At 40.6% G+C, this 25,034-nt stretch overlaps 1 protein-coding gene across 7 annotated transcripts in view; it reads left to right on the top strand.

The window, feature by feature from the left end:
• The window catches only part of LOC139273288 (heterogeneous nuclear ribonucleoprotein Q), a 29,201-nt gene extending 5,175 nt beyond the window's left edge, over positions 1–24,026 (top strand). The window contains exons 3-12 of one of the 7 annotated variants that reach the window (XM_070890002.1): positions 2,466–2,584; positions 3,254–3,361; positions 5,785–5,898; positions 6,244–6,420; positions 6,505–6,640; positions 9,261–9,466; positions 10,557–10,706; positions 16,290–16,411; positions 18,570–19,093; positions 21,151–24,026. In XM_070890002.1, coding sequence (XP_070746103.1) covers positions 2,466–2,584; positions 3,254–3,361; positions 5,785–5,898; positions 6,244–6,420; positions 6,505–6,640; positions 9,261–9,466; positions 10,557–10,706; positions 16,290–16,411; positions 18,570–19,093; positions 21,151–21,179 — 1,685 coding nt within the window. In that variant the 3' untranslated portion in view covers positions 21,180–24,026. Of the gene's footprint in view, positions 1–2,465; positions 2,585–3,253; positions 3,362–5,784; positions 5,899–6,243; positions 6,421–6,504; positions 6,641–9,260; positions 9,467–10,556; positions 10,707–16,289; positions 16,412–18,569; positions 19,843–21,150 lie in introns of those variants that run through there. The other 6 variants (XM_070890005.1, XM_070890004.1, XM_070890003.1 and 3 more) reach the window with 6 other exon arrangements.
• The last annotated feature ends 1,008 nt before the right edge of the window (positions 24,027–25,034 follow it).

Here is a 25,034-nt window from a genome sequence, read left to right as displayed (position 1 = left end):
GCAGTAAGTACATTGCTGCAAAGTTGGTTGATGCAACTCGCTATGATATTTCTTCTAAGAAGAAATCTACAAGTCTGGTAGTTCCCTGTCTTCTCTTCATCTAAGGGTATCATTAAAACTGACCATTCTGGTAAATAAGGTGCAGTTTCCTTGGCCTTTAGGTCTGCTGAGTTTTAAGAAACCCTTAATGTTCAGGCATTTGATATTTAGCTGATTCTAATTCAGGCATAAATTGTTGCCACTTGGTCAATATACATTTTGAGAGGGAGAATGTACATTTGTATAGTGTGGTTTCACGGCCGTTGGGCATTCCAAAATGCTTCACAGCCAATTAAGTACTAAAAAAAGTACGTGGATGTGCACTTGAAGTGCCGTAACCTACAGGGCTGCGGACCATGAGCTGGGAAGTGGGATAAGGCTGGATGGTTCTTTGTGTCTGCACCGGCTGACAATGAGCCAAAATGGCCTCCTTCTGTGCTGTAACTTTCTATGATTCTATGTAGTGTAGTCACTTGGCATGTAGGCAGGTTTCCATGCAGCAAATCCCGCAAACAGTAAATGAGATAAATCTGCAGATAATTTTTTTTAACGATACTAGTTGAGCGATTATTTTGGTTAGGAGAATTTGACGTTTGTTCAAATAGTGGCATAGGATCTTCTGTGCCCACGTGAGGGGGCAGATGGGACCTCTGTAACGTCACCTGATAGATGGCATCTGACATTACAACACTCTCACACTGAAATACAGCATGAATTTGGTGCTCAATTCTCTGCAAATGTCCACACTGCTTTTTGGCACTGCATTAGGGGGCGGGGAAGGGAAAAGAGAGTGTTTGTGTGATCGCGGTGGCAAATTCATGGGTAAACTAAAATGTAAGACACTTTGGGATTACTTTCCCTTCACCTGTGAATATTGTAGGCCTGTTACTCTGTCTTGATTTTCCTTTGGAACGTGCCAGTACAAGCATTCGGTGCTTTTCCCTTTTAATATAAGACAAAGGAATGCTCTTCGGAGGTGGTGTACTAATAGAGGAAATATCCCCCGATTTTCATTGCTCCATCATTGGTGGCCGTGACTTCAGCTGTAGGCCCTAAGCTCTGAAAATACCCTCCCTAAACCTCTCCACCTCCCTCCTTAAAATCTGATTCTTTGACTATCCTAATAGCTCCTTATTTAGCTCGGTGTCAAATTTTGTTTGATAGTGCTCCTGTGAAGCACCGTGGGACATTTAGCACGTTAAAGCAAGCGGTTGTAGTGCCATATATTGAATCACAGATGATTTTTCTCCTTGTATTCCTCCCGCTTTATTTTTCTTCCTGAAAAACTGAGGACAAATAGTTACTGCTGAAAAGTACATGTGTGTAGATACCAAGAATGGGCTGTGATTCAGTCTCTGGGCAAGGCACTTGAGTCACCTGCTGTGGTCATTGGCCTACTCAGGATTGGATTGGGGTATTAATCCTGACATTTGTCTATTGATGGAGCAGAACTGAAATGTGATACCGATGTCTAGCGAGTTCAAGCAGACAACTCCTAATGGCATGGATGGCACTAGGACCCCAGTTATGTGTTGACTGGTACTTGGAGAGTAGAGTGAGTGTTAATTGTGGGGGGGGGGAAAGGATCACCATGCTATTTATACCAGGAGAGTTGGGCCTGTTTTCTCCATGCAAGTGTGGTACAGGTACAGCGTCGCAAATCTGGAAGACCAAAGCCTTTCCGGATTCTGGGTATTTCCAGACTTCCGAACGTCTTTCCGACGTCCCGAGTCTGGAAACGCCTGGGCCGAGGTAGGTAGGGGCGTGGGGGTCGGGCGGCCGAGGTAAGGGCTGGGGGAGTCGATCAGCCGAGGTAAGGGGTGGGGGAGTCGGGCGGCCGAGGTAAGGGGTGGGGGAGTCGATCAGCCGAGGTAAGGGGTGGGGTAGTCGATCAGCCGAGGTAAGGGGTGGGGGAGCCGATCAGCCGAGGTAAGGGGTGGGGGAGTCGATCGGCCGAGGTAAGGGGTGGGGGAGTCGGGCGACCGAGGTAAGGGGTGGGAGAGTCGATCAGCTGAGGTAAGGGGTGGGGGAGTCGGGCGGCCGAGGTAAGGGGTGGGGGAGTCGACCGGCCGAGTTAAGGGGTGGGAAGGTCGGGGGGAGGGGGTGTCAAGCAGCCCAGGCGGGAATTGGGGAGGCTGGGGGAATCGGTTGGGGCCGAGGCAGAGGAGTCCGGATTTCGGACACTCAACCTGTACTCAAAGCTATGGAGAGAAGGACTGGTGCAAATGTAAGCACACAACACTGCATTTATTAGCAAGCTTTCATTAAAGGCTACTATATATTTAGAACAGCTACTATATATTTAATTTTAACAAAAGCTTAAGAAATCTGCTTGTTCTATTTTAATAATTTTATTGCTGCATGTTTTCAGTTGTACTGTCAGGTGTCTGATATTTAATAATGTGTTCCCTTGGATTTTTCTGTAGGTTTGGTTTCTCATAGTGATTTAGACGAGAGAGCAATTGATGCCTTGAGGGAGTTCAATGAAGAAGGTGCATTGTCAGTACTACAACAGTTTAAGGAAAGTGATCTTTCCCATGTTCAGGTAAGAATTGTTCTGTTTACTTGTTATCCAAACATTATGTGGGGAGAAATGAAACCTAAATTATGTAGTATTGATGCAATTTTGAATGTTCATGGGAGATTTCGCAATCAAATCCTAAAATTTATCCTGTTTAAAATTCAGAATTACATTCATCTTTCTATTCAAGAAGATGGTAGCTATGGATACTGACAGGAGTGGTATGCTTGCCATTTTGGGAGCCAGCAAATGCCACACTATTTCTTCGACTAATGTTACTTAGTCTTTTTAATACTGATACAAGTGGGGATTTCTTGTTACACCGTGTCGTGTAGCAGTTGGGCATAATTCAATACTTTTTGTTTAATGTTAAGATCAAGCATCGATTGAATGTACTTTGTTCCCAGTTTTGGAGCATGAGCTACTTCATCAATGTGACATTTTGTATTTCTCGTTCAAGCCATCTTTGATCAATTGGTGCTGGTTATTGATAATACGCGATGGTTGTTTCAAATTCCATTGGTTATAGAATCCTTGATCACTAGCGAGAAGGGACTTAATCAGTTATTCAATGGTTTTATTAAAGGGTAAATCGTGTACATCAGGAGTATAAGCAACAAGGAATAATTAATCCCGTTGAGTCATTTGCCTTAAAGGCATTGATTTAATCTATTAATATTTATTTCTGTGTAGAATAAAAGTGCCTTTCTATGTGGAGTAATGAAGACTTACAGACAGAGGGAAAAGCAAGGATCTAAAGTAACAGATGCTAATAAAGGTCCAGATGAGTCAAAAATTAAGGTACAGTGCTTGTATTAACATAATAGACCTGACTTTAGTTTACTCGATTGCTTGTCAGCTGACATTTTATAGCAATTATTTCTATCTTTTGGAAAGAGTGCTGCTTCCTTCAACTGGAAAAATAACAATTTGTAAACTTCTTTTCCCTGCACTCTTGGAAAAAGCTGACTCTTGCTGCTACATGGATTCATTGGGAACTGGAGAATTGTCAGTACCTATCAAAGTTCACTGGAAAGCAGTGACAGGATCAGACCAAGTCAACATGGATTTATGAAAGGGAAATCATGCTTGACGAATCTTCTGGAATTTTTTTGAGGATGTAACTAGTAGATTGGACAAGGGAGAACCAGTGGATGTGGTGTATTTGGACTTTCAAAAGGCTTTTGACAAGGTCCCGCACAAGAGATTGGTGTGCAAAATCAAAGCACATGGTATTGGGGGTAATGTACTGACGTGGATAGAGAACTGGTTGGCAGACAGGAAGCAGAAAGTCGGGATAAACGGGTCCTTTTCAGAATGGCGGGCAGTGACTAGTGGAGTGCCACAGGGCTCAGTGCTGGGACCCCAGCTCTTTACAATATATCTTAACGATTTAGATGAAGGAATTGAGTAATATCTCCAAGTTTGCGGATGACACTAAACTGGGTGGCGGTGTGAGCTGTGAGGAGGATGCTAAGAGGCTATGGGTTGACTTGGACAGGTTAGGTGAGTGGCCAAATGCATGGCAGATGCAGTATAATGTGGATAAATGTGAGATTATCCATTTTTGGGGCAAAAACATGAAGGCAGAATATTATCTGAATGGCGGCAGATTAGGAAAAGGGGAGGTGCAACGAAACCTGGGTGTCATGGTTCATCAGTCACTGAAAGTGGGCATGCAGGTACAGCAGGCGGTGAAGAAGGCAAATGGTATGTTGGCCTTCATAGCTAGGGGATTTGAGTACAGGAGCAGGGAGGTCTTGCTGCAGTTGTACAGGGCCTTAGTGAGGCCTCACCTGGAATATTGTGTTCAGTTTTGGTCTCCTAATCTGAGAAAGGACGTTCTTGCTATTGAGGGAGTGCAGCGAAGGTTCACCAGACTGATTCCAGGGATGGCTGGACTGTCATATGAGGAGAGACTGCATCAACTGGGCCTCTATTCAGTGGAGTTTAGAAGGATGAGAGGGGATCTCATAGAAACGTATAAGATTCTGACGGGACTGGACAGGTTAGATGTGGGAAGAATGTTCCTGATGGGGAAGTCCAGAACCAGGGGACACAGTCTTAGGATAAGGGGTAGGCCATTTAGGACTGAGATGAGGAGAAACTTCTTCACTCAGAGTTGTTAACCTGTGGAATTCCCTGCTGCAGAGAGTTGTTGATGCCAGTTCATTGGATATACTCAAGAGGGAGTTAGATATGGCCCTTATGGCTAAGGGGATCAAAGGGTATGGAGAGAAAGCAGGAAAGTGGTACTGTGGGAATGATCAGCCATGATCGTATTGAATGGCGGTGCAGGCTCGAGGGGCGGAATGGCCTACTCCTGCACCTATTTTCTATGTTTCACCATCTGAACCTCAGTTGGCCTGATCCTTTCTTCAGCTGAGGTCCATGTGCAGTTTGCAGTAGAGATCACTGGCTAGCAATTGGGGAAAGGAGTTTCCATTTCTTGGCCCAGGAGTGCTGAGGGGCATTGTAATGCTCAAACTGATGTCTTGGGTGAGGTTGGCTAATTCAGCATTGACTTGGAAATGAAACGATGATCTTCCTGGTCTTTGTGGCGCTGCGGCACAATGCTTGGTGTATTTCAGGCAAATATTTCATTGAAGTTCAATAAGATTGCTTTGTATTAATGACAGATATTTCTGCATAATGGCATGTTACACTCCCAAGTGGTGGGCCTCCAGTTCTAACCAGAGGTTCCCAATTTCAAAGTGGGCTGGGATGGGAATATAAAAAGGGGTCTTAAAATATTTTCCAAATTAACTAGTGAAATCTAGGGAGATTGATCTCGAGTGTTTTTGTCAATTGTTTCCCTGTCATTGACATCAGATGGAACATGGTGTGGATATTGGGTGCTTGCTGGTATTTCAAAAGACCTAGGTGGCGAGTTGTCAGCAACTTGTTTGACTAAGGATTATAGCTGAGTCAAATCCTGTCCAAAATTTCCCATATGGATAACGATTGCTGGATACTGGTTGGGAGCAAAAAAAATCTGGCTGAACTTTCCATGCATGGTACTGAAATACATTGTAGCATCCATACCAACTGAGAACTTGCATTAGGAATTGAACATGCAAATCTTTCATCTGTGTCTGTTAAAGATTGGTCGATTATTTTTTTTGTCAATAGGGGACGGCAGTGTTCCTTATTATAATCAGCTTGCCTTTTTTAATATTGCAATTGCTGGTTTGAGGTGGTTAAGGTTGTTTCTATTTCCTTAGGCCCTCTTAGAGAGAACAGGATATACACTTGATGTCACTACAGGACAAAGGAAATATGGTGGTCCTCCGCCAGACACGGTACATTCAGGTCCTCAACCTAACATTGGTACTGAGGTGAGTAACCGTGGTTACGGCCTGATGAATGTTGCATGGATCTTGAACCTGAAGAAAAGATTACTGGTAATATGAGTTAAAAGAACAGCAGCATGTATAGTGTGTTTCTTGCATTAGGTCACGAGCATTTAAATTGCTGTTACACTCATGAGATTTGATTATTGTGCCAGTTTTTGAAAGTCGATGTTTGCTTCGACGTTTCAAATGTTAACCTATAATAGAACGTGCCGTTTAAAATAAAGAACCATTTTGTATTCGAATTCTTTAACCATGAAAGCCAAGGCTGTTACTGACGCATTTCCCATTTGAGCATTTTTTTTTTAAATCTGTCCATTTTTGTCTCAGATATTTGTAGGCAAAATACCAAGGGATCTCTTTGAAGATGAACTTGTCCCCCTGTTTGAAAAAGCTGGGCCAATTTGGGATTTACGCCTGATGATGGATCCTCTGACTGGTTTAAATCGAGGGTATGCTTTCGTCACCTTTTGCTCCAAAGATGCAGCACAGGAAGCAGTCAAATTGGTGAGATTCTGTGATGCTTATACACAGTATAGTCTATTCCCTTCATTAGGATTCATAAACTAACTCTGTTATCAATTTTGTCAGTGTGATAACCATGAAATTCGGCCTGGTAAACACATTGGTGTTTGTATTTCTGTGGCGAACAACAGACTTTTCGTTGGATCCATTCCAAAAAGCAAGACAAAGGAACAGATTATGGAAGAATTTGGTAAAGTTACAGGTAAAGTTGCATCACTTCCCTCCTCCCATTATCCCAATTGATGCACACTGCCTATTTAATAGCAACGTGACTAGGAAATGATGATGGAACAGTTGTCACTGATGTGCTTCATAGCATGATCAAACAGACAAATATACCAAACCTCAGGTCCATGGGATAAATTTGACAGCTGGTTCTACTGTTACAAATTACAGCTTGTTTTCCAAAGTCTTCAATTTGTGTTGCTGGCTAAACAAACTACAAGTCTGGTTGCGCTGTATCAAAACCTTGTTCCTCTGTTGAATTTTGATAAATGCCTACATTTGGGGTTGTAACTCAAGCTACAGTGTGACTGAATTTCCAACAAAAATTGAACTGTAGTTTTGGGCTTGCCTCTTCTCAACAACATAGTTGATCTTGCACCACTTTGTCAAGGAAGATGCAAATCCTGTTGTAGCTTAATTTGAGTTTGTGATTAATCGCTAATCTTGAGTCACCTTTTTTAAACAGTCCCATAATTATGCATGCTTGTCACTCGATAACCTCACTTTCATATTAGCTATGTGAGGGACTCTTGCTGATTCTTAATATTTTCCTTCCTTCCTCAACCCCCCCCGCCCTCCCACCCACACACACACATGACTTCTCTTTGGTACCATAACCCAGTGACCTTGATGTGCGAGCCTAGATAGTGAATGTCAACTGGCTGTAAGTGGAGTGAAAGCTTCATGTTTTGAGTCTGATCCAGTCCATCTTGCCTAATGTGCAGCTGGAAAGCCTACCTGAATATTTACTAAAACCATACAAAACAAAGCAGAGGCTGTACAAGGCCTTGATATGGCCATACTTGGGAGTATTGAAGCCAGCTTTGGCTCCCACAATCGGCCAGGGCTATCTAGGCTCTGGGGAAGGATGAAATATATCGGGGATAGATGTGAGTAACTGAGGCTATTTTTGGTGAAGAAATACAAGTTTAGTTATGAATTGATTGGGATTAGATTTTACAGTTTCATAAACGGTAGCAGGCGTAGGCCATTTGACCCCTCGAGCCTGCTCCGTTTAATATGGCTGATCTGATCATGGACTCAGTTCCACTTCCCTGCCCGCTCCCCATAACCCTTTATTCCCTTATCGCTCAAAAATCTGTGTATCCGCCATAAATATATTCAATGACCCAGCCTCCAGAGATGGATAGGTTATTTGAGATGAGCAGGGATAGGAGTTCTAGGGGGCTTGTAATAAAACACACTGGCAAGGAGTGGAGTTAGATGTTAGGAAATGGAACAGTTTACTGAATTGTGTGATGAGTATGGATTCCCTGTAGCTCATTGAAAAGGGAGTTGGGCACTTTACTGAGCTAGAAGGATGGTCGTCTCCTGTGCTGCACAATTCTATGATACCGTTCTATTCTAAGGCTAATACCAGGTTAGAGGGCAAGATGCAAGTTGGCGGAATTATAGTATTCATGAGTTACTGCAGTCTTCTAGAGTTTATTTGATAGTCCTGGGGGATTTGTGAGGTATTTCCCGGGAGTTTCGTTCCCCTCCCCCCATCCAAATTAATCTCCAAATTCTCTCTGGATGGGCGACTAGGTGGTATACATGCTGCCCCAAATGTGGAGACTTTTTCTGTCCTCTTCGTGTGTAAGCCCGACTACCCATATTTTCCCTTGCTTTCCTCCAGGCACAGGGATGCCAATAGTGGAACTGCTCCTGCCCTGGTTGGTGTGTTTTCCTAGCTGGTCTGTCAAGCTCCAGCCTAAATAAATTGCAGTACATTCAGAACTCTGGCACCTGCATTTCAATCTGCTTGGATTCTCACCCTACATCTCCACTTGAAGTCTTTGTTTTTCTAACTAGGGAAGTAGATACCACGACTTTGAGGCATTGTGAAGATAGCTGTCCATGCTCCCTGATGCTTTCTTTCTGTTGACCACATTACCCCTTGGATTTTTGGGAGAAACCCATTCTCACTTGCATTTATCTTTACCACTGGTTCTCAAACGTACAAAAGCTCATCCAGGTGATACATGCCAAAGGCCTCGGAGGAGCCACAGTCATGCTGTGTTGCTTTTAACTTGCACAGATGGTATTGCTGCAGTGGTCTGTCAGTCACGCCTCCAGTGTTAGTTCAGCTCAGCAACTTGGGCACTCATTGTCCTTGACAAAATGGCCTCTTTCCATTGACTATTGATTACAGCCTCTGCCATATACACAGTCATGTGAAAACTGGTCTTGCCAGCAAATGCAACTGGGAAACGAGCAGCTTGAATGAGAACTTGTCTACTTGTCTCTAGAGACATGTTAAGATTCAGCAGTCCACTCTGTACCCCATTCTTTCTCTTCCCCCATCTTCTCTCTCCTCCACCCATCCCCCCCATGTAAAATTATAGAGAAATCACTTTTGTACATCCCGCTGCAGGAAGGGAGGAATTTTGTGAATGTTGCTCATATTTCTGGGATAAGATCTTTAATGCTGAAAAATCTTTCTTCCACATTTCATAAACTTCTTTTTCATAGGAGATGCACATATTTTACAGAGAGACATAGGAAACTAGTTAACCAGAAACGAGATAAATGTAGAGAGAGAACCCAATGGAGTCTTTTGTTGTTGTATAACTTTTAAAAATTTTATTTGGCAGAGGGACTCACAGATGTGATACTGTACCACCAACCAGATGACAAGAAGAAGAATAGAGGTTTCTGTTTCTTGGAGTTTGAGGATCATAAATCAGCTGCCCAGGCCAGACGCAGGCTTATGAGTGGAAAAGTGAAGGTGTGGGGCAATGTTGTAACAGTGGAATGGGCAGATCCTATCGAAGATCCAGACCCAGAGGTCATGTCAAAGGTAATAATCCTTCAGTGTTATTTGAAGTGTGATGTAATAAGTTGATTAGAATGTGTTGGGTCAATTTCAGGTTTGGAATTGAGGAGCTTGTTCACTGGCTGCAATTCAGTTACATTTTCTCTTCCTTGGCCTAGGGTGCTGTCCATTCAAAGGCAGTACCATTGTAAAATCCTCCACCATCAACATCCTAGGGGTCAACATTGACCAGAAACTTAACTGGACCATCCACATAAATGCTGTGACTACTAGAGCAGGTCAGAGGCTGGGTATTCTGTGGCGAGTGGCCCACTTCCTGACTCCCCAACGCCTCCATCCACCACCTACAAAGCCTGTTAAGAGTGCGATGGAATACTTCCCACTTGCCTAGGTGGATGCAGGTCCAACTACAGTTGAAAAGCTCAACGTCATCTGGGACAAAGCGGTCTGCTTGATTAACACCACATCCACTACCGTAAATCTTTCTTCGCCCCCTATGGCACACCGTGGTTGCATTGTGTACTATCTAAAGGATGCATTGAAGCAACTCACTTGTTCGATAGGACCTCCCAAACCTCTGACCACCTAGAAGGACAGGGGCAACTGGTGCATAGGAACACCACCACCTGCAAGTTTCCCTACAAGTTGCACGCCATCCTAAGACCTATATCGCCGTTCCTTCATCGTCACTGGGTCAAAATCCTGGAACTCCCTCCCTAACAGCGCTGTGGGAGTACCTTCACCACATGGACTGCAGCGGTTCAAGAAGGTATCTCACCGCCACCTTCTCAAGGGCAATTAGGGATGGGCAATAAATGCTGGCCTTGCCAGTGATGGCCATCCCTAATTGCCCTTGAGAAGGTGGCGGTGAGACACCTTTTTGAACCGCTGCAGTCCATGTAATTTATTTTTTTAAATTGTGGCACCCCAAAGCTGCCACAGCATTGAACCTGGAACTTTGCTTGCCCCCTGACTCAATGACACTCAGCTGTGAACTTGCCTACTAAGCCATGGACAGTAATTTCTATTGGGCTTAAATACTGACGGTGATATTTAGAAAATGTTGCCATTATTTGGACATAATGCATTGTAATACATTTGCTCACCGTTGCAGGTAAAGGTGTTGTTTGTGCGTAACCTGGCCAGTACAGTAACGGAAGAATTACTAGAAAAGACCTTCAGCCACTTTGGCAAGCTGGAGCGGGTGAAGAAGCTGAAAGATTATGCTTTCATTCACTTTGATGAAAGAGATGGTGCTGTAAAGGTAAAGGCTGCTAAAGCATTCTGCTTCGAGGTTTAGAAATGGGGTATAATATTACATATATGTAAATTCAAGTGAGTAACCGGTCTGCTGTTAGGCACTCTGCCGTGATCTGTGATGTAAATTCTTTATCACCATCTTTCGGCTGATTAAGAAAAAATGATGTACAATTAATTTACTGAGGTCACGGCCAACGTTTAATTCATGTAATGACAGGTACTCGGTTACGATGACATATACAATTATTTTTCATAACTAGCTGTTCCTCTAAGACACACGCTGTGTGTTATTGTGACGACAGGCAGACAACCAGTTACACACAATCTGTCAACGTGGCTCACTGTGTTTTAATTTCCCTTCCTGTAGGGAAGCACCTAGTTACCATGTGCCATTTTTGGTACATAGATTTAGTGGTGTAGAACTTTTAAAGGTCCTTTAACCAGACATACCTAATAAGCAGCAGTCAATATGGTTTAGATTAGATTTATTAAGTGTACAGCAATAGTGTACTTAACAAAAAATGACAGTTGACGAAAGCTCACAGGCCCAGGTCCCTGGAAACCTCCATGCACAGGTCGATGTTGTCCTAAATCTATACGTTACTATTCCAGCCGTCTCTTGTGCTGGGTATCGATATTTTAACCAATTTCTTATCAAAGGTTTGTTTGGCCAGTGTCCATTTATGGTCTTTAACAAAATTGGTTCTAATGGTCAAAATACCATTGTCATTCAAACCAGAGCAAGTTTCCTGGCCACTCCTGTCTCCAGTAATTTTCCATCAATACCTGCTTGTCCATGTTATTTTGTTTAAATTCCTTCATCTCCTTGGAACCTCTTATTTATACTACTGTGTTCTAACTTGGTTTTGATTAAGCTGACTCCAATTTCTACTTTGTTATTATAATAATGTGACCTTGGCTCGCAGCTTGTTATTTTGTTATTTGAGGAGCTTCTAACATTTCTAATGTCCACAGAGAATCATAGGTAAGATTAGTTGGTCAATGACTACAACTTAAATATATATATGAATTTCTAATACCAGTCTTTCTTACAATCCCCACCTCAAGGATGAAATGTTTTAAACATTGGTTCCTCGACTACCTTAATCTACTTTCTGACGAGCATTGCTGTAAATTGTTAGCAGGGAAACTCTGAAATTAAGATTTTCCCCTTATGGTTCATTCCTTTGAGGGCGAGGAGCAACCTCTGACCCCTCACTTAAATTCAATTCACTATTCCGATGTTCCAATTCTGCCTGGCATGGAGTATCCTCTGTTTCTTGTTTCCTGATTTTACCCCACCTGGGGGGGGGCGGGGCGGGGGTCTCTACATTGCTTACTTGAGGCGGAGGAATTCTTTCTGACTCCTCATCATGATATTGACTAGCCCTCTTAATCTGGATTAGCAGTCTACCCAGATCAATTCACTACCTCTGATATCCATATGCTTCATGACACTAACTTTGTCCCTTCTGATATCTGGTATGATTTTGGCTTATGCATCTAAGTCTCGCTACATGCGGTATATACTAGAGCGTGTGAAATAATACGAACCTAAGGGTGTGCTGAAATGGGTTTTGAGACCGGTCCCATTAAACTTGTAAAGTATGATATGGGAGGCACCACTAAAACCACCTCATTCTGGATTCGTATTGGCTTTTCCCATGCTCTGTTACCTACAAAACACAATTACAGTTAAAGTTATAATTCAGTCTCTCAATCACTAGCACATTGACTAAGAACATACATTTTGAGCAACAAAGATGCAGACAAAGAAAACAGACATTGTAAATAAAGCTGAAGTTTAACATCTAATCAACAAGTCATGGACTTAAGATTCTTCTGATCTCACTTTTACTTGTATCCATCTTGTGGATAATTCTTGTTCAATTTATTTCTCCTGATCCTTCAATTGTCCCAATCCAAAATCCATGTAACTCTCTACTTCAATTTCTATCCCTCTAACAGGTACCAGTGTGTTTTAACTCGATCATGATTGTTTCATTAATTAGATAGTTGCTCAATAGAGTATGTACCAATGCTTTTAAAATTGTCTCACTCTCCTGAGCCACATTAACCATTTCAGGTCTTGCTGTTGTCAAGTATGTCCGAGACCCGTTCTTCAGTGCAAATTCACCATGCATTTCCGCGTGTTAATTGCTTCATACACTACAAATCACGTCTGCACTCTTGATGCCCTCCGATACAAGCCATCTCTGGCTTTCAGGTGATCTTATCAAAAGATTGTAGTCGCCTGCAGATCTTTGCTTATCTTCCACTGGATGTTCCCAATGTCTTGGGTGGTGGCCAGGCTATCATATTCAATTTTCTTAAAAGGTACATAGGCAAGGACATACATGTCTCCAAAAGAAAGCTATTGATTTACTATTCTTAACTACAGTTTGCTGACTTTCACTAGAATGTTAGGAAAATTCAATGATCCTGTTTCCGCCTCATACCCTCATTCACTTCCCCTCTCCATTTTACACATCCCATTAATTACCATTCATATCTCAATCCTGATACCCAGAGGAGCTTTACTGTCCAAAATTATTAAATATTAAAGATAGAAAACAGATCTAACACTCTAACTTGGTCCCAGTCATTAACACTTAAAAAAAAAAATATTAACACTAAAAAATATATATATATATTTCTAACCCGTTACATTTTATTTTCCTTCAGGCGCGTGGGAAAACATTTCACTTCCAATTAAGAAATTTAAATTAATAATGTCCAATATCTTTAAAATTTCATTTTGTTGTTTGGTGAACCAAAGAACAGCAGCTGTCAGCGGAAAGGGTTAACTCGTTTGCAGAGTTGTAAGAAGGCAGAGCAAATATTGTCTGACATCATGACGTGACTTCGCGTAATTTTTTTTAAAAACCTTTCACAATATGAGACAAGTGCTTGCAATTCATCTCGATCTCCCCACCTTGAGCACAACTGTCTCTCATCAGAATACGGCATTTTAGATGTCTCTAAACTTTCCAATTTCCATTTTAAAAAGGTTTCCAAACCCAAGATTTTCCAATGCAACCAAAATCATCTCAAACATCTCAAAAGTCCAATTCAAACACCGCCAATCTTCTCATTTAAATCTTTTACTGAAGTAGAAACGTTCCCATAATTTAAAATAACATTTTCCAAACAACAGCAAAAATCATTATCAACATTGGTTGTCTTTTTTTAAAATTCTTTTTCTTAGCCAATATGTTATTAATTGAACACAATACAGCAGATAAAACAAAACACAATAACACCATAAGTTACATCAGTTTCCATATTCTAATTTCTTCAGCTGCCTTTCCAATTAATTGTAAAAATACGGAATATAACTGAAGAAACATTCGTTTTTGTATATAACAAACTTCACACATTTTACACAAAAGGAAAAGGAGGGCTTTCTTTATGCAAGCTTTTTTTAAAGGGACACTGAAGAAGACGGTGCTTTTTAAACGATTAAATTGATTTGCTTGCAATAACCAAATTGAAAAGACTACTTTGTTACGATTCAAATTGATTTAAATCAAGAGCACACATTTTTAATTTAAACAACATAAGACAATCGAAAAAAATTTTGTAATTCATTTTTTTTAGCAACTGTAAAAAGGCTGAAGTTTTATCTTTTGTTAAACGACCTGTCTTTTGTGCGTTTCATGGTTCCGTAACTCATCATCAAAATAAATCCGCACCTGCGTTTCTAACTTAAAACCTAATTGAATTCTAGATACACAATGAACATTTTAGCACTCAATTTATTCATACTTTTCCCAGATCCGGTACAGCATTACAAAGGGTTAAAAAAGCTTTCTGCTCCCTACAAGAAGTGGGGAAGCTTAAAAAAAAACGTACAACCATTTTTCTTTTAAAAGACAGGCTTTCAGACAAATGAAAAATTAATTAACTCCCACCCCAAGCATTCCAGTCAGAAATCTTCCGCACAAACACACACACTTTCATACAAACTGAAACTTTTAAACAACATCCTTTCACTCAATAAATGTCATGTCTTTTTTCCTCGGCAGCTTAAGTGTCGGTTTTAATTTGTAAGTTTCTCTCTGATCTTTTTGCCTCTGCGTCTCCCACTCTGTTTCTTGGAAGAGGTTTGTTCTCTTCACCCACCCCCCAGCCCCACCCTTGTCATCTCTTTACTTTGTTTCTTACGATAAACATTACTTTTAACTTTTTTGAGACTCGCACGTTTCTGGATAAAGCTTATCTCTCTACTTTGTTTCTTACAGTACTCGTAGGCAAGTAACCTTGTAGCTTTATCACCTTTAAGTTTTTTTTAACTCACGTTCTTGAATAACGTTTATCACTTCTTCAAAGGGGACTCCCCACTTCCCCTTGGGTTAATCCTTCTTTGAGTGTGGCAACTTGATCACAGAGCCACTCTCAAAATCTAACCGACTACACAATACTGACTGCTTATCTTAGTCCTATCTGGGGTGCCAGTTTATAGAACTGTTAAGGGTCCTTTAACTAGGCATACCAATTGGCAGCAGTCAGTATGGTTTGTGCAATAGATTAGATTTATTAAGCGTACAACAATAGTATACTTAACAAAAAGAGACACTTGACGAAAGCTCACAGGTCCAGGTCCCTGGAAACTTCAGTGCACAGGTCGATGTTGTCCTAAATCTGCACGTTGCTATTCCAGCTGTCTCTGTGCAAATGTATTTTTTGAGTATCGATGTTTTAACCAATTTCTTATCAAAAGATTGTTTAGCCACTGTCCATATATGGTCTTCAACAAAATCACCGTGTTTAATTGGTTCTAATGGTCAAAATAACATTGTCACTCAAACCAGAGCAAGTTTCCTGGTCACTCCTGTCTCCAGTAATTTTTCATCCACGCCTGCTTGTCCATGTTATTTTGTTTATAAATTCCTTCATCTCCTTGGAACCCCTTATTTATAACTATATTCTAATTATTAGTTTTGATTTAGCTGACTCCAATTTCTACTTTGTTATTATAATAATGTGACCTTGGCTCGCAGCTTGTTATGTTATGCTCATGTTAGTTTGTTATTTGAGGAGCTTCTAACATTTCTAATGTCCACAGTGAATCATAGGTAAGATTAGTTGGTCAATGACTACAAATTGAATATATATATATGAATAGCTAATAATCAGTTTTACAGTGGTTAATTTGAAGTGGCTACCAGTGCTACTTTTACACATGCTTTAATGTTCAGTGAATGCATTTATATGTGTAAATAGTTATAAATTGTAAATATAAGCAATTTGGTTAAATCCAGCTGTTGTCACCCGTTTGTAGGAAAGCTTAAGACTTGCACACCAAGTGTTCTTTTGACAACTGAGCCTATTTAGCATCCAGTTTAGTTAGTGGATGTTCTGTCATTTGCCTATATAAATCATTTGGCTTGACTTAAAAGGCTTCTGTTGAAATTGATTGCAACTGGTAATATAACAATCTGCCCATGTGACATTTATACTATGGAACCCTAAGATAACCAATGGAGGTTGTACCTTCTATTCTCTGTATTCTGACTTGTATATCTTTGAACATATGAAGACTGTTTTACACAGCAATCATGTATCTGCTTTTTTTGTTTGGCAGGCTATGAATGAAATGAATGGGAAAGATCTAGAAGGTGAAAATATTGAAATTGTTCTTGCTAAGCCACCAGACAAGAAGAAAAAGGAACGACAGGCTCAGAGGCAAGCTGCTAGATCGCAGCTGTGAGTATATCTGGTGTTTCAGCTGTTTGCAGTTTAAATCATATTTGCAATCTGGTAGGCAAGATGTAACAAAAGGCCCTTCAAAGAAGTGGTTCAAATAAAAATGGTTCTTTTCATGGTGTGATCCATGGAATCTGGGTCAAACCCCAGGTGGGTGAGTGTATGGCTATAGATCATACTGCCACATCAGAGATCAGGACAGGTGGTGTATCACAGGCTCTGCGTTTTTGATGACAGCCATTGGCAGACTTACTTCTATTTGGCCGTTTCCAGTGTTAACTTTTCACTTCAGTCATGTTGTAAGCATGCTACTTGTTTTTACATGAAGCTGCTGATTTTCAGCTGCTGACCTGTTCTTTGAAATTGAAAACTGGATCTGTAACAGTTCTTTGCTCAGTTTGTAGTAATGATGCATGGCCAGCAGATGGTGCTGGTTTACTTACCCAAGGAGTGGACATTAACTTCACAGTGCAATGGTGAATTACGTACATTGAAGCAGCTTTCTTTGAAATCACTCATTTTTTTAGCCCTAGTTGAGGTCAAGCTGTGGTTTTAAAAACAAATAAAAGATGCTCATGGTGAGGTACATTTCCCCTTTCAGGCGCTCAGTACAGTATTGTCATCGCCTCTGAGTCAGCAGATTGTGGGGTTCAAGTCCCACTTCAGGAACTGAGCACCTAAAAATCTAGGCTGAGGGAGTGCTGCACTGTCAGAGGTGCTGCCTTTCGGATGAGAGTCTGCTCTCTCAGATGGACGTAAAAGATCCCATGGCACTATTTCGAAGAAGAGCCGAGAAGTTATCCCCGGTGTCCTGGCCAATATTTATCCCTCAATCATCATAACAAAAAAACATTATCTGGTCATTATCACATTGCTGTTTGTGGGAGCTTGCTGTGCGCAAGTTGGCTGCCGTATTTCCCACATTACAACAGTGACTACACTCCAAAAGTACTTCGTTGACTGTAAAGCGCTTTGGGATGTCCAGTGGTCGTGAAAGGCGCTATATAAATGCAAGTCTTTCCTTCAAGCACTTGTCAGGTAGAGCAGCAGGGTGCTGGATTATGCACCCGCTATGCTGCATCAACTAACTGCAGAAGTGATGGTTCAATTGCATCAGTGTACCATTTTCTCCATTACCCATACCATATCCAATGGCCTTCTAAATGAGAGTTGCCATTAGTTTCGAATTAAGAATGTAGGAATAGGAGTAGACCATTCAGCCCCTCGGGCCTACTCCGCCATTCAATTAGATCCTGGCTGATCTGTGCCTCAACTCGTTTTATCCACCTTTCCTCCATATACCCCGATACCCTTATGAACATACAGAATTCACGGGCAGGATAATACCATTGCGACTACACACTTCCCCCACAGCTATGTAATCTCTTCGGGGGGGTGGGAGGGGAACAGAAATAAAAAAAAACCTGGTGTCATAGTGGTGAATCTGCTGTACCACCTCCCAAGGCTAGTATATCTTTGAGGTTTAGTGCCCTAAACTGAATGCAGTACTCCAAGTGGGGTCTGTGCAAGGCTCTGCAACTGAAACATCACATTCTTGTGTATTCCAACCCCGTTGAGATCAAGGCCAATAATCCATGAGGGTTTTGACGACTGCACGAGCTTTATGATTTTTGTACATGGGCAGGTAAATTCTTTTGCTTCTCCACAGCTCTTCCCCCATTAAGAGAATGTTATTTAATTGAACTCCAGAGTTTTGGCCCACTCCTTTGCTCTGCCTTATCCCTTTGTAACTTTCTACTCCCATGAATTGGAGCGCACTGTATAGTTTGCTTCTCTTAATAGGGTGTATTGTCATTTTCTTGCAGTTGTTAGATTTCCAAAGCTGCTCCAGATACATTTTGGTCTGATTAAAAGTAAGTTGAGTAGAAAAGCTGGCGTGTTTCCCATTTCCCATGCATTCCTAATCAAAGTAGGAGCAAGACCGTAATTCCTCGCCGACATCTGGTAATGCTGGCTCAGTTTCAGTTGCTACCAATTTGCATAGCCAGCGATTGGTTGAATTTATTTAAAATAAATAGCAATCAACCTCTGGTGGTTTTGATTTTTTTTGTAAAAAGTCTGCTTAACAATGTAACTGAACTTGACGAGCTTTATGTATTTTCAACAAATCAAAATGTAATCTTCTCTTTAACTCCAGGTATGAGGATTATTACTACTACCCTCCTCCCCGCATGCCCCCTCCAGCACGAGGCAGAGGTCGTGGAGCCAGAGGAGGTTACAGTTATCCTCTTGATTACTATAGTTATGAAGATTACTATGATTACTATGGCTATGATTATCATGATTATCGTGGAGGATATGAAGATCCGTACTATGGCTATGACGATTATCAGACAACGGCCAGAGGAAGAGGTGGCAGAAGTGGAAGAGGTGCCCCTCTGGCCCGAGGTCGCGGAGTTCCGCAACCGCGTGGAAGATCTGGATTCACCCCGCGTGGCCAAATGGCAGGGAGAGGTGCTCGTGGTGCAAGAGGGGGTCCCCAGGCGCAGCAGAGAGGCCGCGGGGTACGTGGTGTGAGGGGTGGCCGCGGTGGAAATGTAGGAGGCAAACGAAAAGCTGATGGGTACAACCAGCCAGATTCGAAGCGGCGCCAGACCAATAATCAGAACTGGGGCTCCCAACCTATTGCTCAGCAACCGCTCCAAGGTGGTGATTATTCTGGTAACTATGGTTACAAATCTGAGAACAACCAGGAGTTTTATCAGGATACTTATGGGCAACAGTGGAAATAGACCGTTAGGGGTTCAGTAAAATATGACTTGATAGGCTGTCCGAACTGACTTCAAAATACAGATTGGCCTTAAATCTGATTGGCTGTCACTTGCTAATTGGTGACATCTGGCAAGAATCCCCTATTTGCAGATGTGTATATATATTTTTACAAAACAAATTCACTTGGACTTTACTGCATAGTCTGCAATGATTCCACTTGACTGTGGAGAAGGCTTTTTTTTTTGTTTTTGAAATTCGGCTGTTTGGATAAAGGCATTCCATCTAGTTTAGCAGAAGTTGGACATAATTCTCATCATGATTTTGCCACAAAAAAGTTTTTGGAAATCTGGCTCAACAACTAAACGTAGTCTAATATTTGGCTTCAGTGTATGTACATTACTAGTAGTTTTGTTGCCGTGGCTTTTAAAGTTAAATGCGTAATTTACAAAATTAGCTTGTTGCTTTTTTTCCTGAATTTCTTGTATTTGAAGTAATTGAAGACGCTGTATGTTGCTACCTTGCATTCCCAGGAAGTAGGCAAGTTGACCTAAATAAATTTGTTTGTTGTTGACTGATATTTCAAATTATTACCAGTTCTTGGTTTGACTATTCCAGAAGTGACACTTTGTCAAGTTCATTCTTGTATTCTCTATCTACTGTTAATGTCTATTTCAATAAAATTTCAAAATTCTGTCAAACCACATGAATTTAACTAAATTCCATTTTGTTGCATAAATTTTCCTTTTCGACCAATTTTTTTTTACAATCTTACAAAAACTGATCCAAATTCTCCAAAGAATTTATAATGGAAAACCTTGGTCAGAGTGGATGAATTACAGAAAGCAAACTAGGAATGTGTTAATGTCTGCACAATTTAGTTAATGATTTGGATTGCTTATATATTTCTGAATGGTATTTAAAATTAAGTAAACATTAACGTTAAGAAGTGGATGAGTGCTATTTTGCAACAGCAGTGCTTATATTCTGCAGGGTTTCCGATTCCCTTGCATTGTAGTTCAGGATAATTAACAATGACGTATAAATCAATGAACATTTGGATTTCAGTTACCTCTGACTCACTTGATGCATTGCTGTTGTTTTGGGCCCTTTAACCTGAATCTAACATGCACTGCTCTTTTGTGCCATAGAGGTGCTCTGGAGATGACACCAAATAGTATCTTAGAGTTAAATCAATGTGTTCTTTGTGGTTTGTTACTATCTGCAACTAAAATTGGTACCATTTCACTAGTTATTTTTCCAGTGAAATTCAACATTTCTTCATGAGGATGTATTTATGAAGAAACTGCTCTAAAATGCATTTCTAAAACGCAAATCACAAAAAACTAGCTGCTCATAATATTCAGCACTAAATGCTCAGTATGTCTGTTCTTTGCTTAACCTCTAAAAATGCTTATACTTGCATAATGCAATAATTGAAGTTTGTTTAGCCGAGCTGCTCAAATGTGTTGTCAAGAGTATAAGTAATTTATTTTTGATTCTCAATTCTTACTAAAAATAGGAGTGTACCATTTCTTACATCAATACGAAGAATGAAGTTCTGTAACCTAGATGAATTTTAGACAAAATTTTATGCACTTTGGAATCTCTTCAAATAAAACTGAATTTCTGCTTCAAATTGTTTTCATTACTTTAAGCCAACAAAGTTAAATTACATTAAACTATTGGATCTTCTGCTTGGTGTATCTGCACGTGAATTCGATTAAAAGTGAATGATTTGCTAATTTGAAGAGATGCTTTTATGAAAAAAAAACTTTTAAAACCTAATTAAGTTAAATGATACATTCCTTAGTTTAAGTTGAGCTCACTTGGTATAATGACGGCTTGATTTGCCACGTTAAATTTCGATCCTGAAATACAGGAATATTGAAGCATTAAATTCTGTGTTAATGAGAACAATGTGTTTAACTTTTTGTCGACCTTTTTTTTTCTAAAACTGGTTTAGTTTTAGATCCTAATTTAATGGCTTCCTTTTGTTGCCTGGCTAGCAGGAAAGCGAGGTCGAGGCCGGTCCTGACCTGTTTTGATGACGACTGACTTGCTATGTGGAGGTTACACTGGAAGCTGCTAATGGAGATGGTGGTAAGATTCCAGACCATGACGCCAATTGGAGACCGGGGAACAGCCAAGGAGATGAAGAGCTTCAGATTTCAACATATATGGACTATAATTTTTAAATTTTGTATAGCAAATGTACCTTTTTGTAATGTACCGAGGTAGTGGTGGGTGATGACCATTAAGTTTTGTGTCATAAAGATTTCATAATGGTCACAAGATTCGTACAATGCCAGACTTGCTTGGAAGACTTTAAACTCGTGCCCAACCATCACATTCAAGTCCGGCTGATTGTAGTGCTCTCGTTATTACTCATCACTACCTCACACCGCAGTTCTGTAAGTCATTATTCCTGAAGAGAACTGCTTGAAGATGGAAGTGTAATCGCCAAAATTTCAGGTAGTCGAGCATTCCAGAAAAATGGTTCTTTTCTGAACCCGTCTTTTTAAAAAAAAAAAGGGTTGGTTCACTACCTCAGTAGCCGAGGATTAAACTACCCAATGTGTACTGTAAATAGAGAACTGTAAACAAGAGCAAGGCTTGTTATGCTGTATTTGCCCACAAAAGGAACCCTGTTGTATTTTATTGCTGGTCTGCATTTTTTCCCCCATTCAGTACCCTCCTCCAATTAGTTCTGGCTTAGGGTATATAAAGTTATAGTGTGGCCCTATCTTACAAATGACCAGAAACAAGTCTTGCTTTTGTCTCTATTGAACTGAAATTGCTATCTTGCTTTTTCAGGTACTATAGTTAGCCTTAGGTTGTATGATAGTTGAAGGAGATGTTACTTTTGTAAGTACTGAGATGTTGGAAATTGAACATTCAATTTGACAGCAAACCATACATTCTGAAATAAAGTACAATATCCCTTTTGATGGTTTTGTATAGGTTAGTCCTACCAATGTATAAAATTGCACATATCTTTGTGTTCTAATGAAGTTGATACAAAATCACGTTCTCTAATCCAGTTTATTTGGATTTGATGTGAACTCTGAAGTAAGCACACTTTGTTCAAAATGTTGCTCTGCTGACTTGGGCAAGGTTCAGCTTTTGTAAATGCCTTTCAGAAATGTCGAATCTGCTTTTTACCTAGAGATTCTTCAATCCTATTCCCTGGTCCCTAAAGTTGTATAGTGCAACCCCATGTGAGTACCAACCAGACACCGATCAAATCTTGCTGTTTTATCTTCAACGACCAAGTGAAAAACTACGACTGAAGTTGAAAATTGCTGTGTAATTAGAATGCTTTATTAGCAGCAGCAGGTTATCTAGGGTTAAATTGGGATATTTGCTTTCAGCGTATTGAAGGGGTTAAATGAATTGAAGGTATTGCAGTATAATGCTTTAGAATAGGCTTAATGGTTTTTTGAACTCGAGTGGGTAGCAAGCTTCTGGGATAAATTTGTTAGTGAGAATTCATAATTCCCGTAACTCCACACTTTTTGTAAATATATTGTCCTTAAGCCATTTGCTTTTAATATAACTTTGTAGGAGATTGTACCATAGGATGTTTTAAATTGGATGGCTGGGCTAACACCATGCACATTTTAAGACATTTGGTGTATTATGGTTAAAGTCAGGGTTAAAATAATGGATATGGTTCTGAACACCTAAGGAATACCCTGACATTATGACGCCATGTTTTTAGTTCTGAATTGAGCATTTTGTTTGACAGTTGATACTATTTTAATATTCCTTACATTAGCTATCCCAACAGCTGAGTTTATCTACTAAGTAGCTGAGCCATGCAGAAGGTTCCTGCTAAATTAACCGATTTCAGTTGGGGGTATAATTGTCCTTGTTCCCCTGGGTTGGGGTGGAAAATCGGTTAAGACTCCTTTTCTCACTTACTGGTGTTCCCTGCTGGAAGTGCACATGGTTCCTACAGTTAAATAGCATGTGGTTCATGTGAGAATAATGTCACCTGGTTTGAGATGCTGTAGGATGCATAGCTGCACACCATCAAGGGGTTGATAACTTCAGGGGACAGGATGGGAGAAATAACTTTCTAGATGTTGAAGCATCAGATTTTAAAGTGAAAGTAGTCTGCAAAGATCAAGCAGTCTGCAGTGTCCTTTTGTACTGTTGCGTTTTATCCAGAGCAGTACTCTTGACAGTATTCCATTCTGTTTCAAGATTGAATACTGCATTCCTTATAAATGAAGCTGTTGCTATAATCATGTTAGACTGTCACAGTGTAGAAATAATGGACACTGTAGGTTTAATGTCATTGTTTTTACAGAGCACCTGTAAGGGATGCGAGTGTGTCAGTACCTGCGTGATGGCGTGAACATGCTTTCCTGCCTTTAATATTTCACCAGGGTTCCTGGAAACTTTTTTCAAAAAAGTGTGAATCGGGACCAAGTAGATGGATAGGGGCCAAGAAAATTGAACAAAAATCTCGGTAAAAATTGTGGAATAGAAGACTAAGATATGTGAAAGTTTCTTTTTAAAATTTAAATCTCTATCGCCCATTAAAAAGGGATATTGTAGTTTTTAAAAGTATACCCCATGCTTCGCAAATAGATGAAAGGTTAAAATCTGGATGTGACTCAATAAAACTTGAGAAAAAGTTACTTGGTTTTCTGTATAGTCTGATTTCAATTTAAAACTACCTGATCAATCATTGCTTTCATCCACCCATGGAAACTGGAGATGTTACTTGTCCTTTAAGGACCTTACTGCTAAATACAGCAAGATTTCATTGGCATTGACCATCATTGTTTCATTCCTGCAGATAAACATTGTTTTATACTGTAAGCTGGAGGTGAGTGTAACTTATTTTTGTAATAAAGATTTTGATTTTTAACCATGTCTTTCCAAATGGAGATTTTTTCTTGGTTGTTCATGGAGGCATAGTTCCAGTGCTCAAAAGGATGTATGGTGTCTCAAAATCAAACCGATCATACATCTGGTTTGTAAATGCTTCAGCAAAGTAGAGGCCCTCTGATATAATGCAGTAGATAAAAAGGCCACAGAGAATTATATGGCTACCTCCCCCCGCCCCCCTCCCCTGCACATTGTCCTTCCTGCATTAGAAAGTTATTTTAAAATGCAAGAAAAGGTTACATATTCTTTGCAGGTCTGATGAATACCTTTTTTATTTTCCTTCCCATTTTTTTTTCTTCTCCAGAAGCTGCCAGTAACTGGATTCTCACCCAAGTGACCATTACTCATAGTTTAAGCTTGACAGTTTAAGCTATACAACTGAGGGCATTGCAGTCGTGTCTGATGCTGTTCCTGCCAGATGTCCCGTGCACAATTTCATTTTCTGGTTTAACTTTTGTTCTTCTACCCCTTCCTGATCTTGAGAGGCGCTGTGGTGAACTCGCGTACCCCTTCCACTGCCCTGAAGATCTGCTAGCTCACCACAGACTGGGATTGAAGCTGGAACATTCCTGCTCTGTGAGACTCATCTCACTGGGTAAGTTAACTGGGCTGCCAGATTTTTTTTTTAAATTAATCTATTTGAGACTACGGTCTGCAGTGAAGACACCACCACCGTTAATGCATATCGCCAGCTTCAAAATTAACGTTCCATGGCTGGCGTTGACTCTCCCACTTGTTGATTATTCGTGAGTGGCTGGACAATGAGCGTCACCAAACTCTGACTTGCTCATCCTGCACTTGCCCTTCCAAACTTCTGTATTTGCATCCTGACTTGGAGCAGAGTCTTGGCCTTGTATTCCTCTCCTCCCCCCCGACCCTCCCATTGTCCAAAAATATTGGAGCATTGCCCCAGCAGTGCAGAAGGGATGGCAATGCAGAAGAGGGATTCATGCTCTTTCTGGATTGTCCATAAAGCCATCCCTTCCAG

The sequence above is a fragment of the Pristiophorus japonicus genome, chromosome 9 (assembly GCF_044704955.1).
Source record: "Pristiophorus japonicus isolate sPriJap1 chromosome 9, sPriJap1.hap1, whole genome shotgun sequence".
NCBI classification, from domain to species: domain Eukaryota; kingdom Metazoa; phylum Chordata; class Chondrichthyes; family Pristiophoridae; genus Pristiophorus; species Pristiophorus japonicus.
Note: the sequence above shows the minus strand (reverse complement) of the source record. Positions and strands in the feature narration are given on the sequence as shown.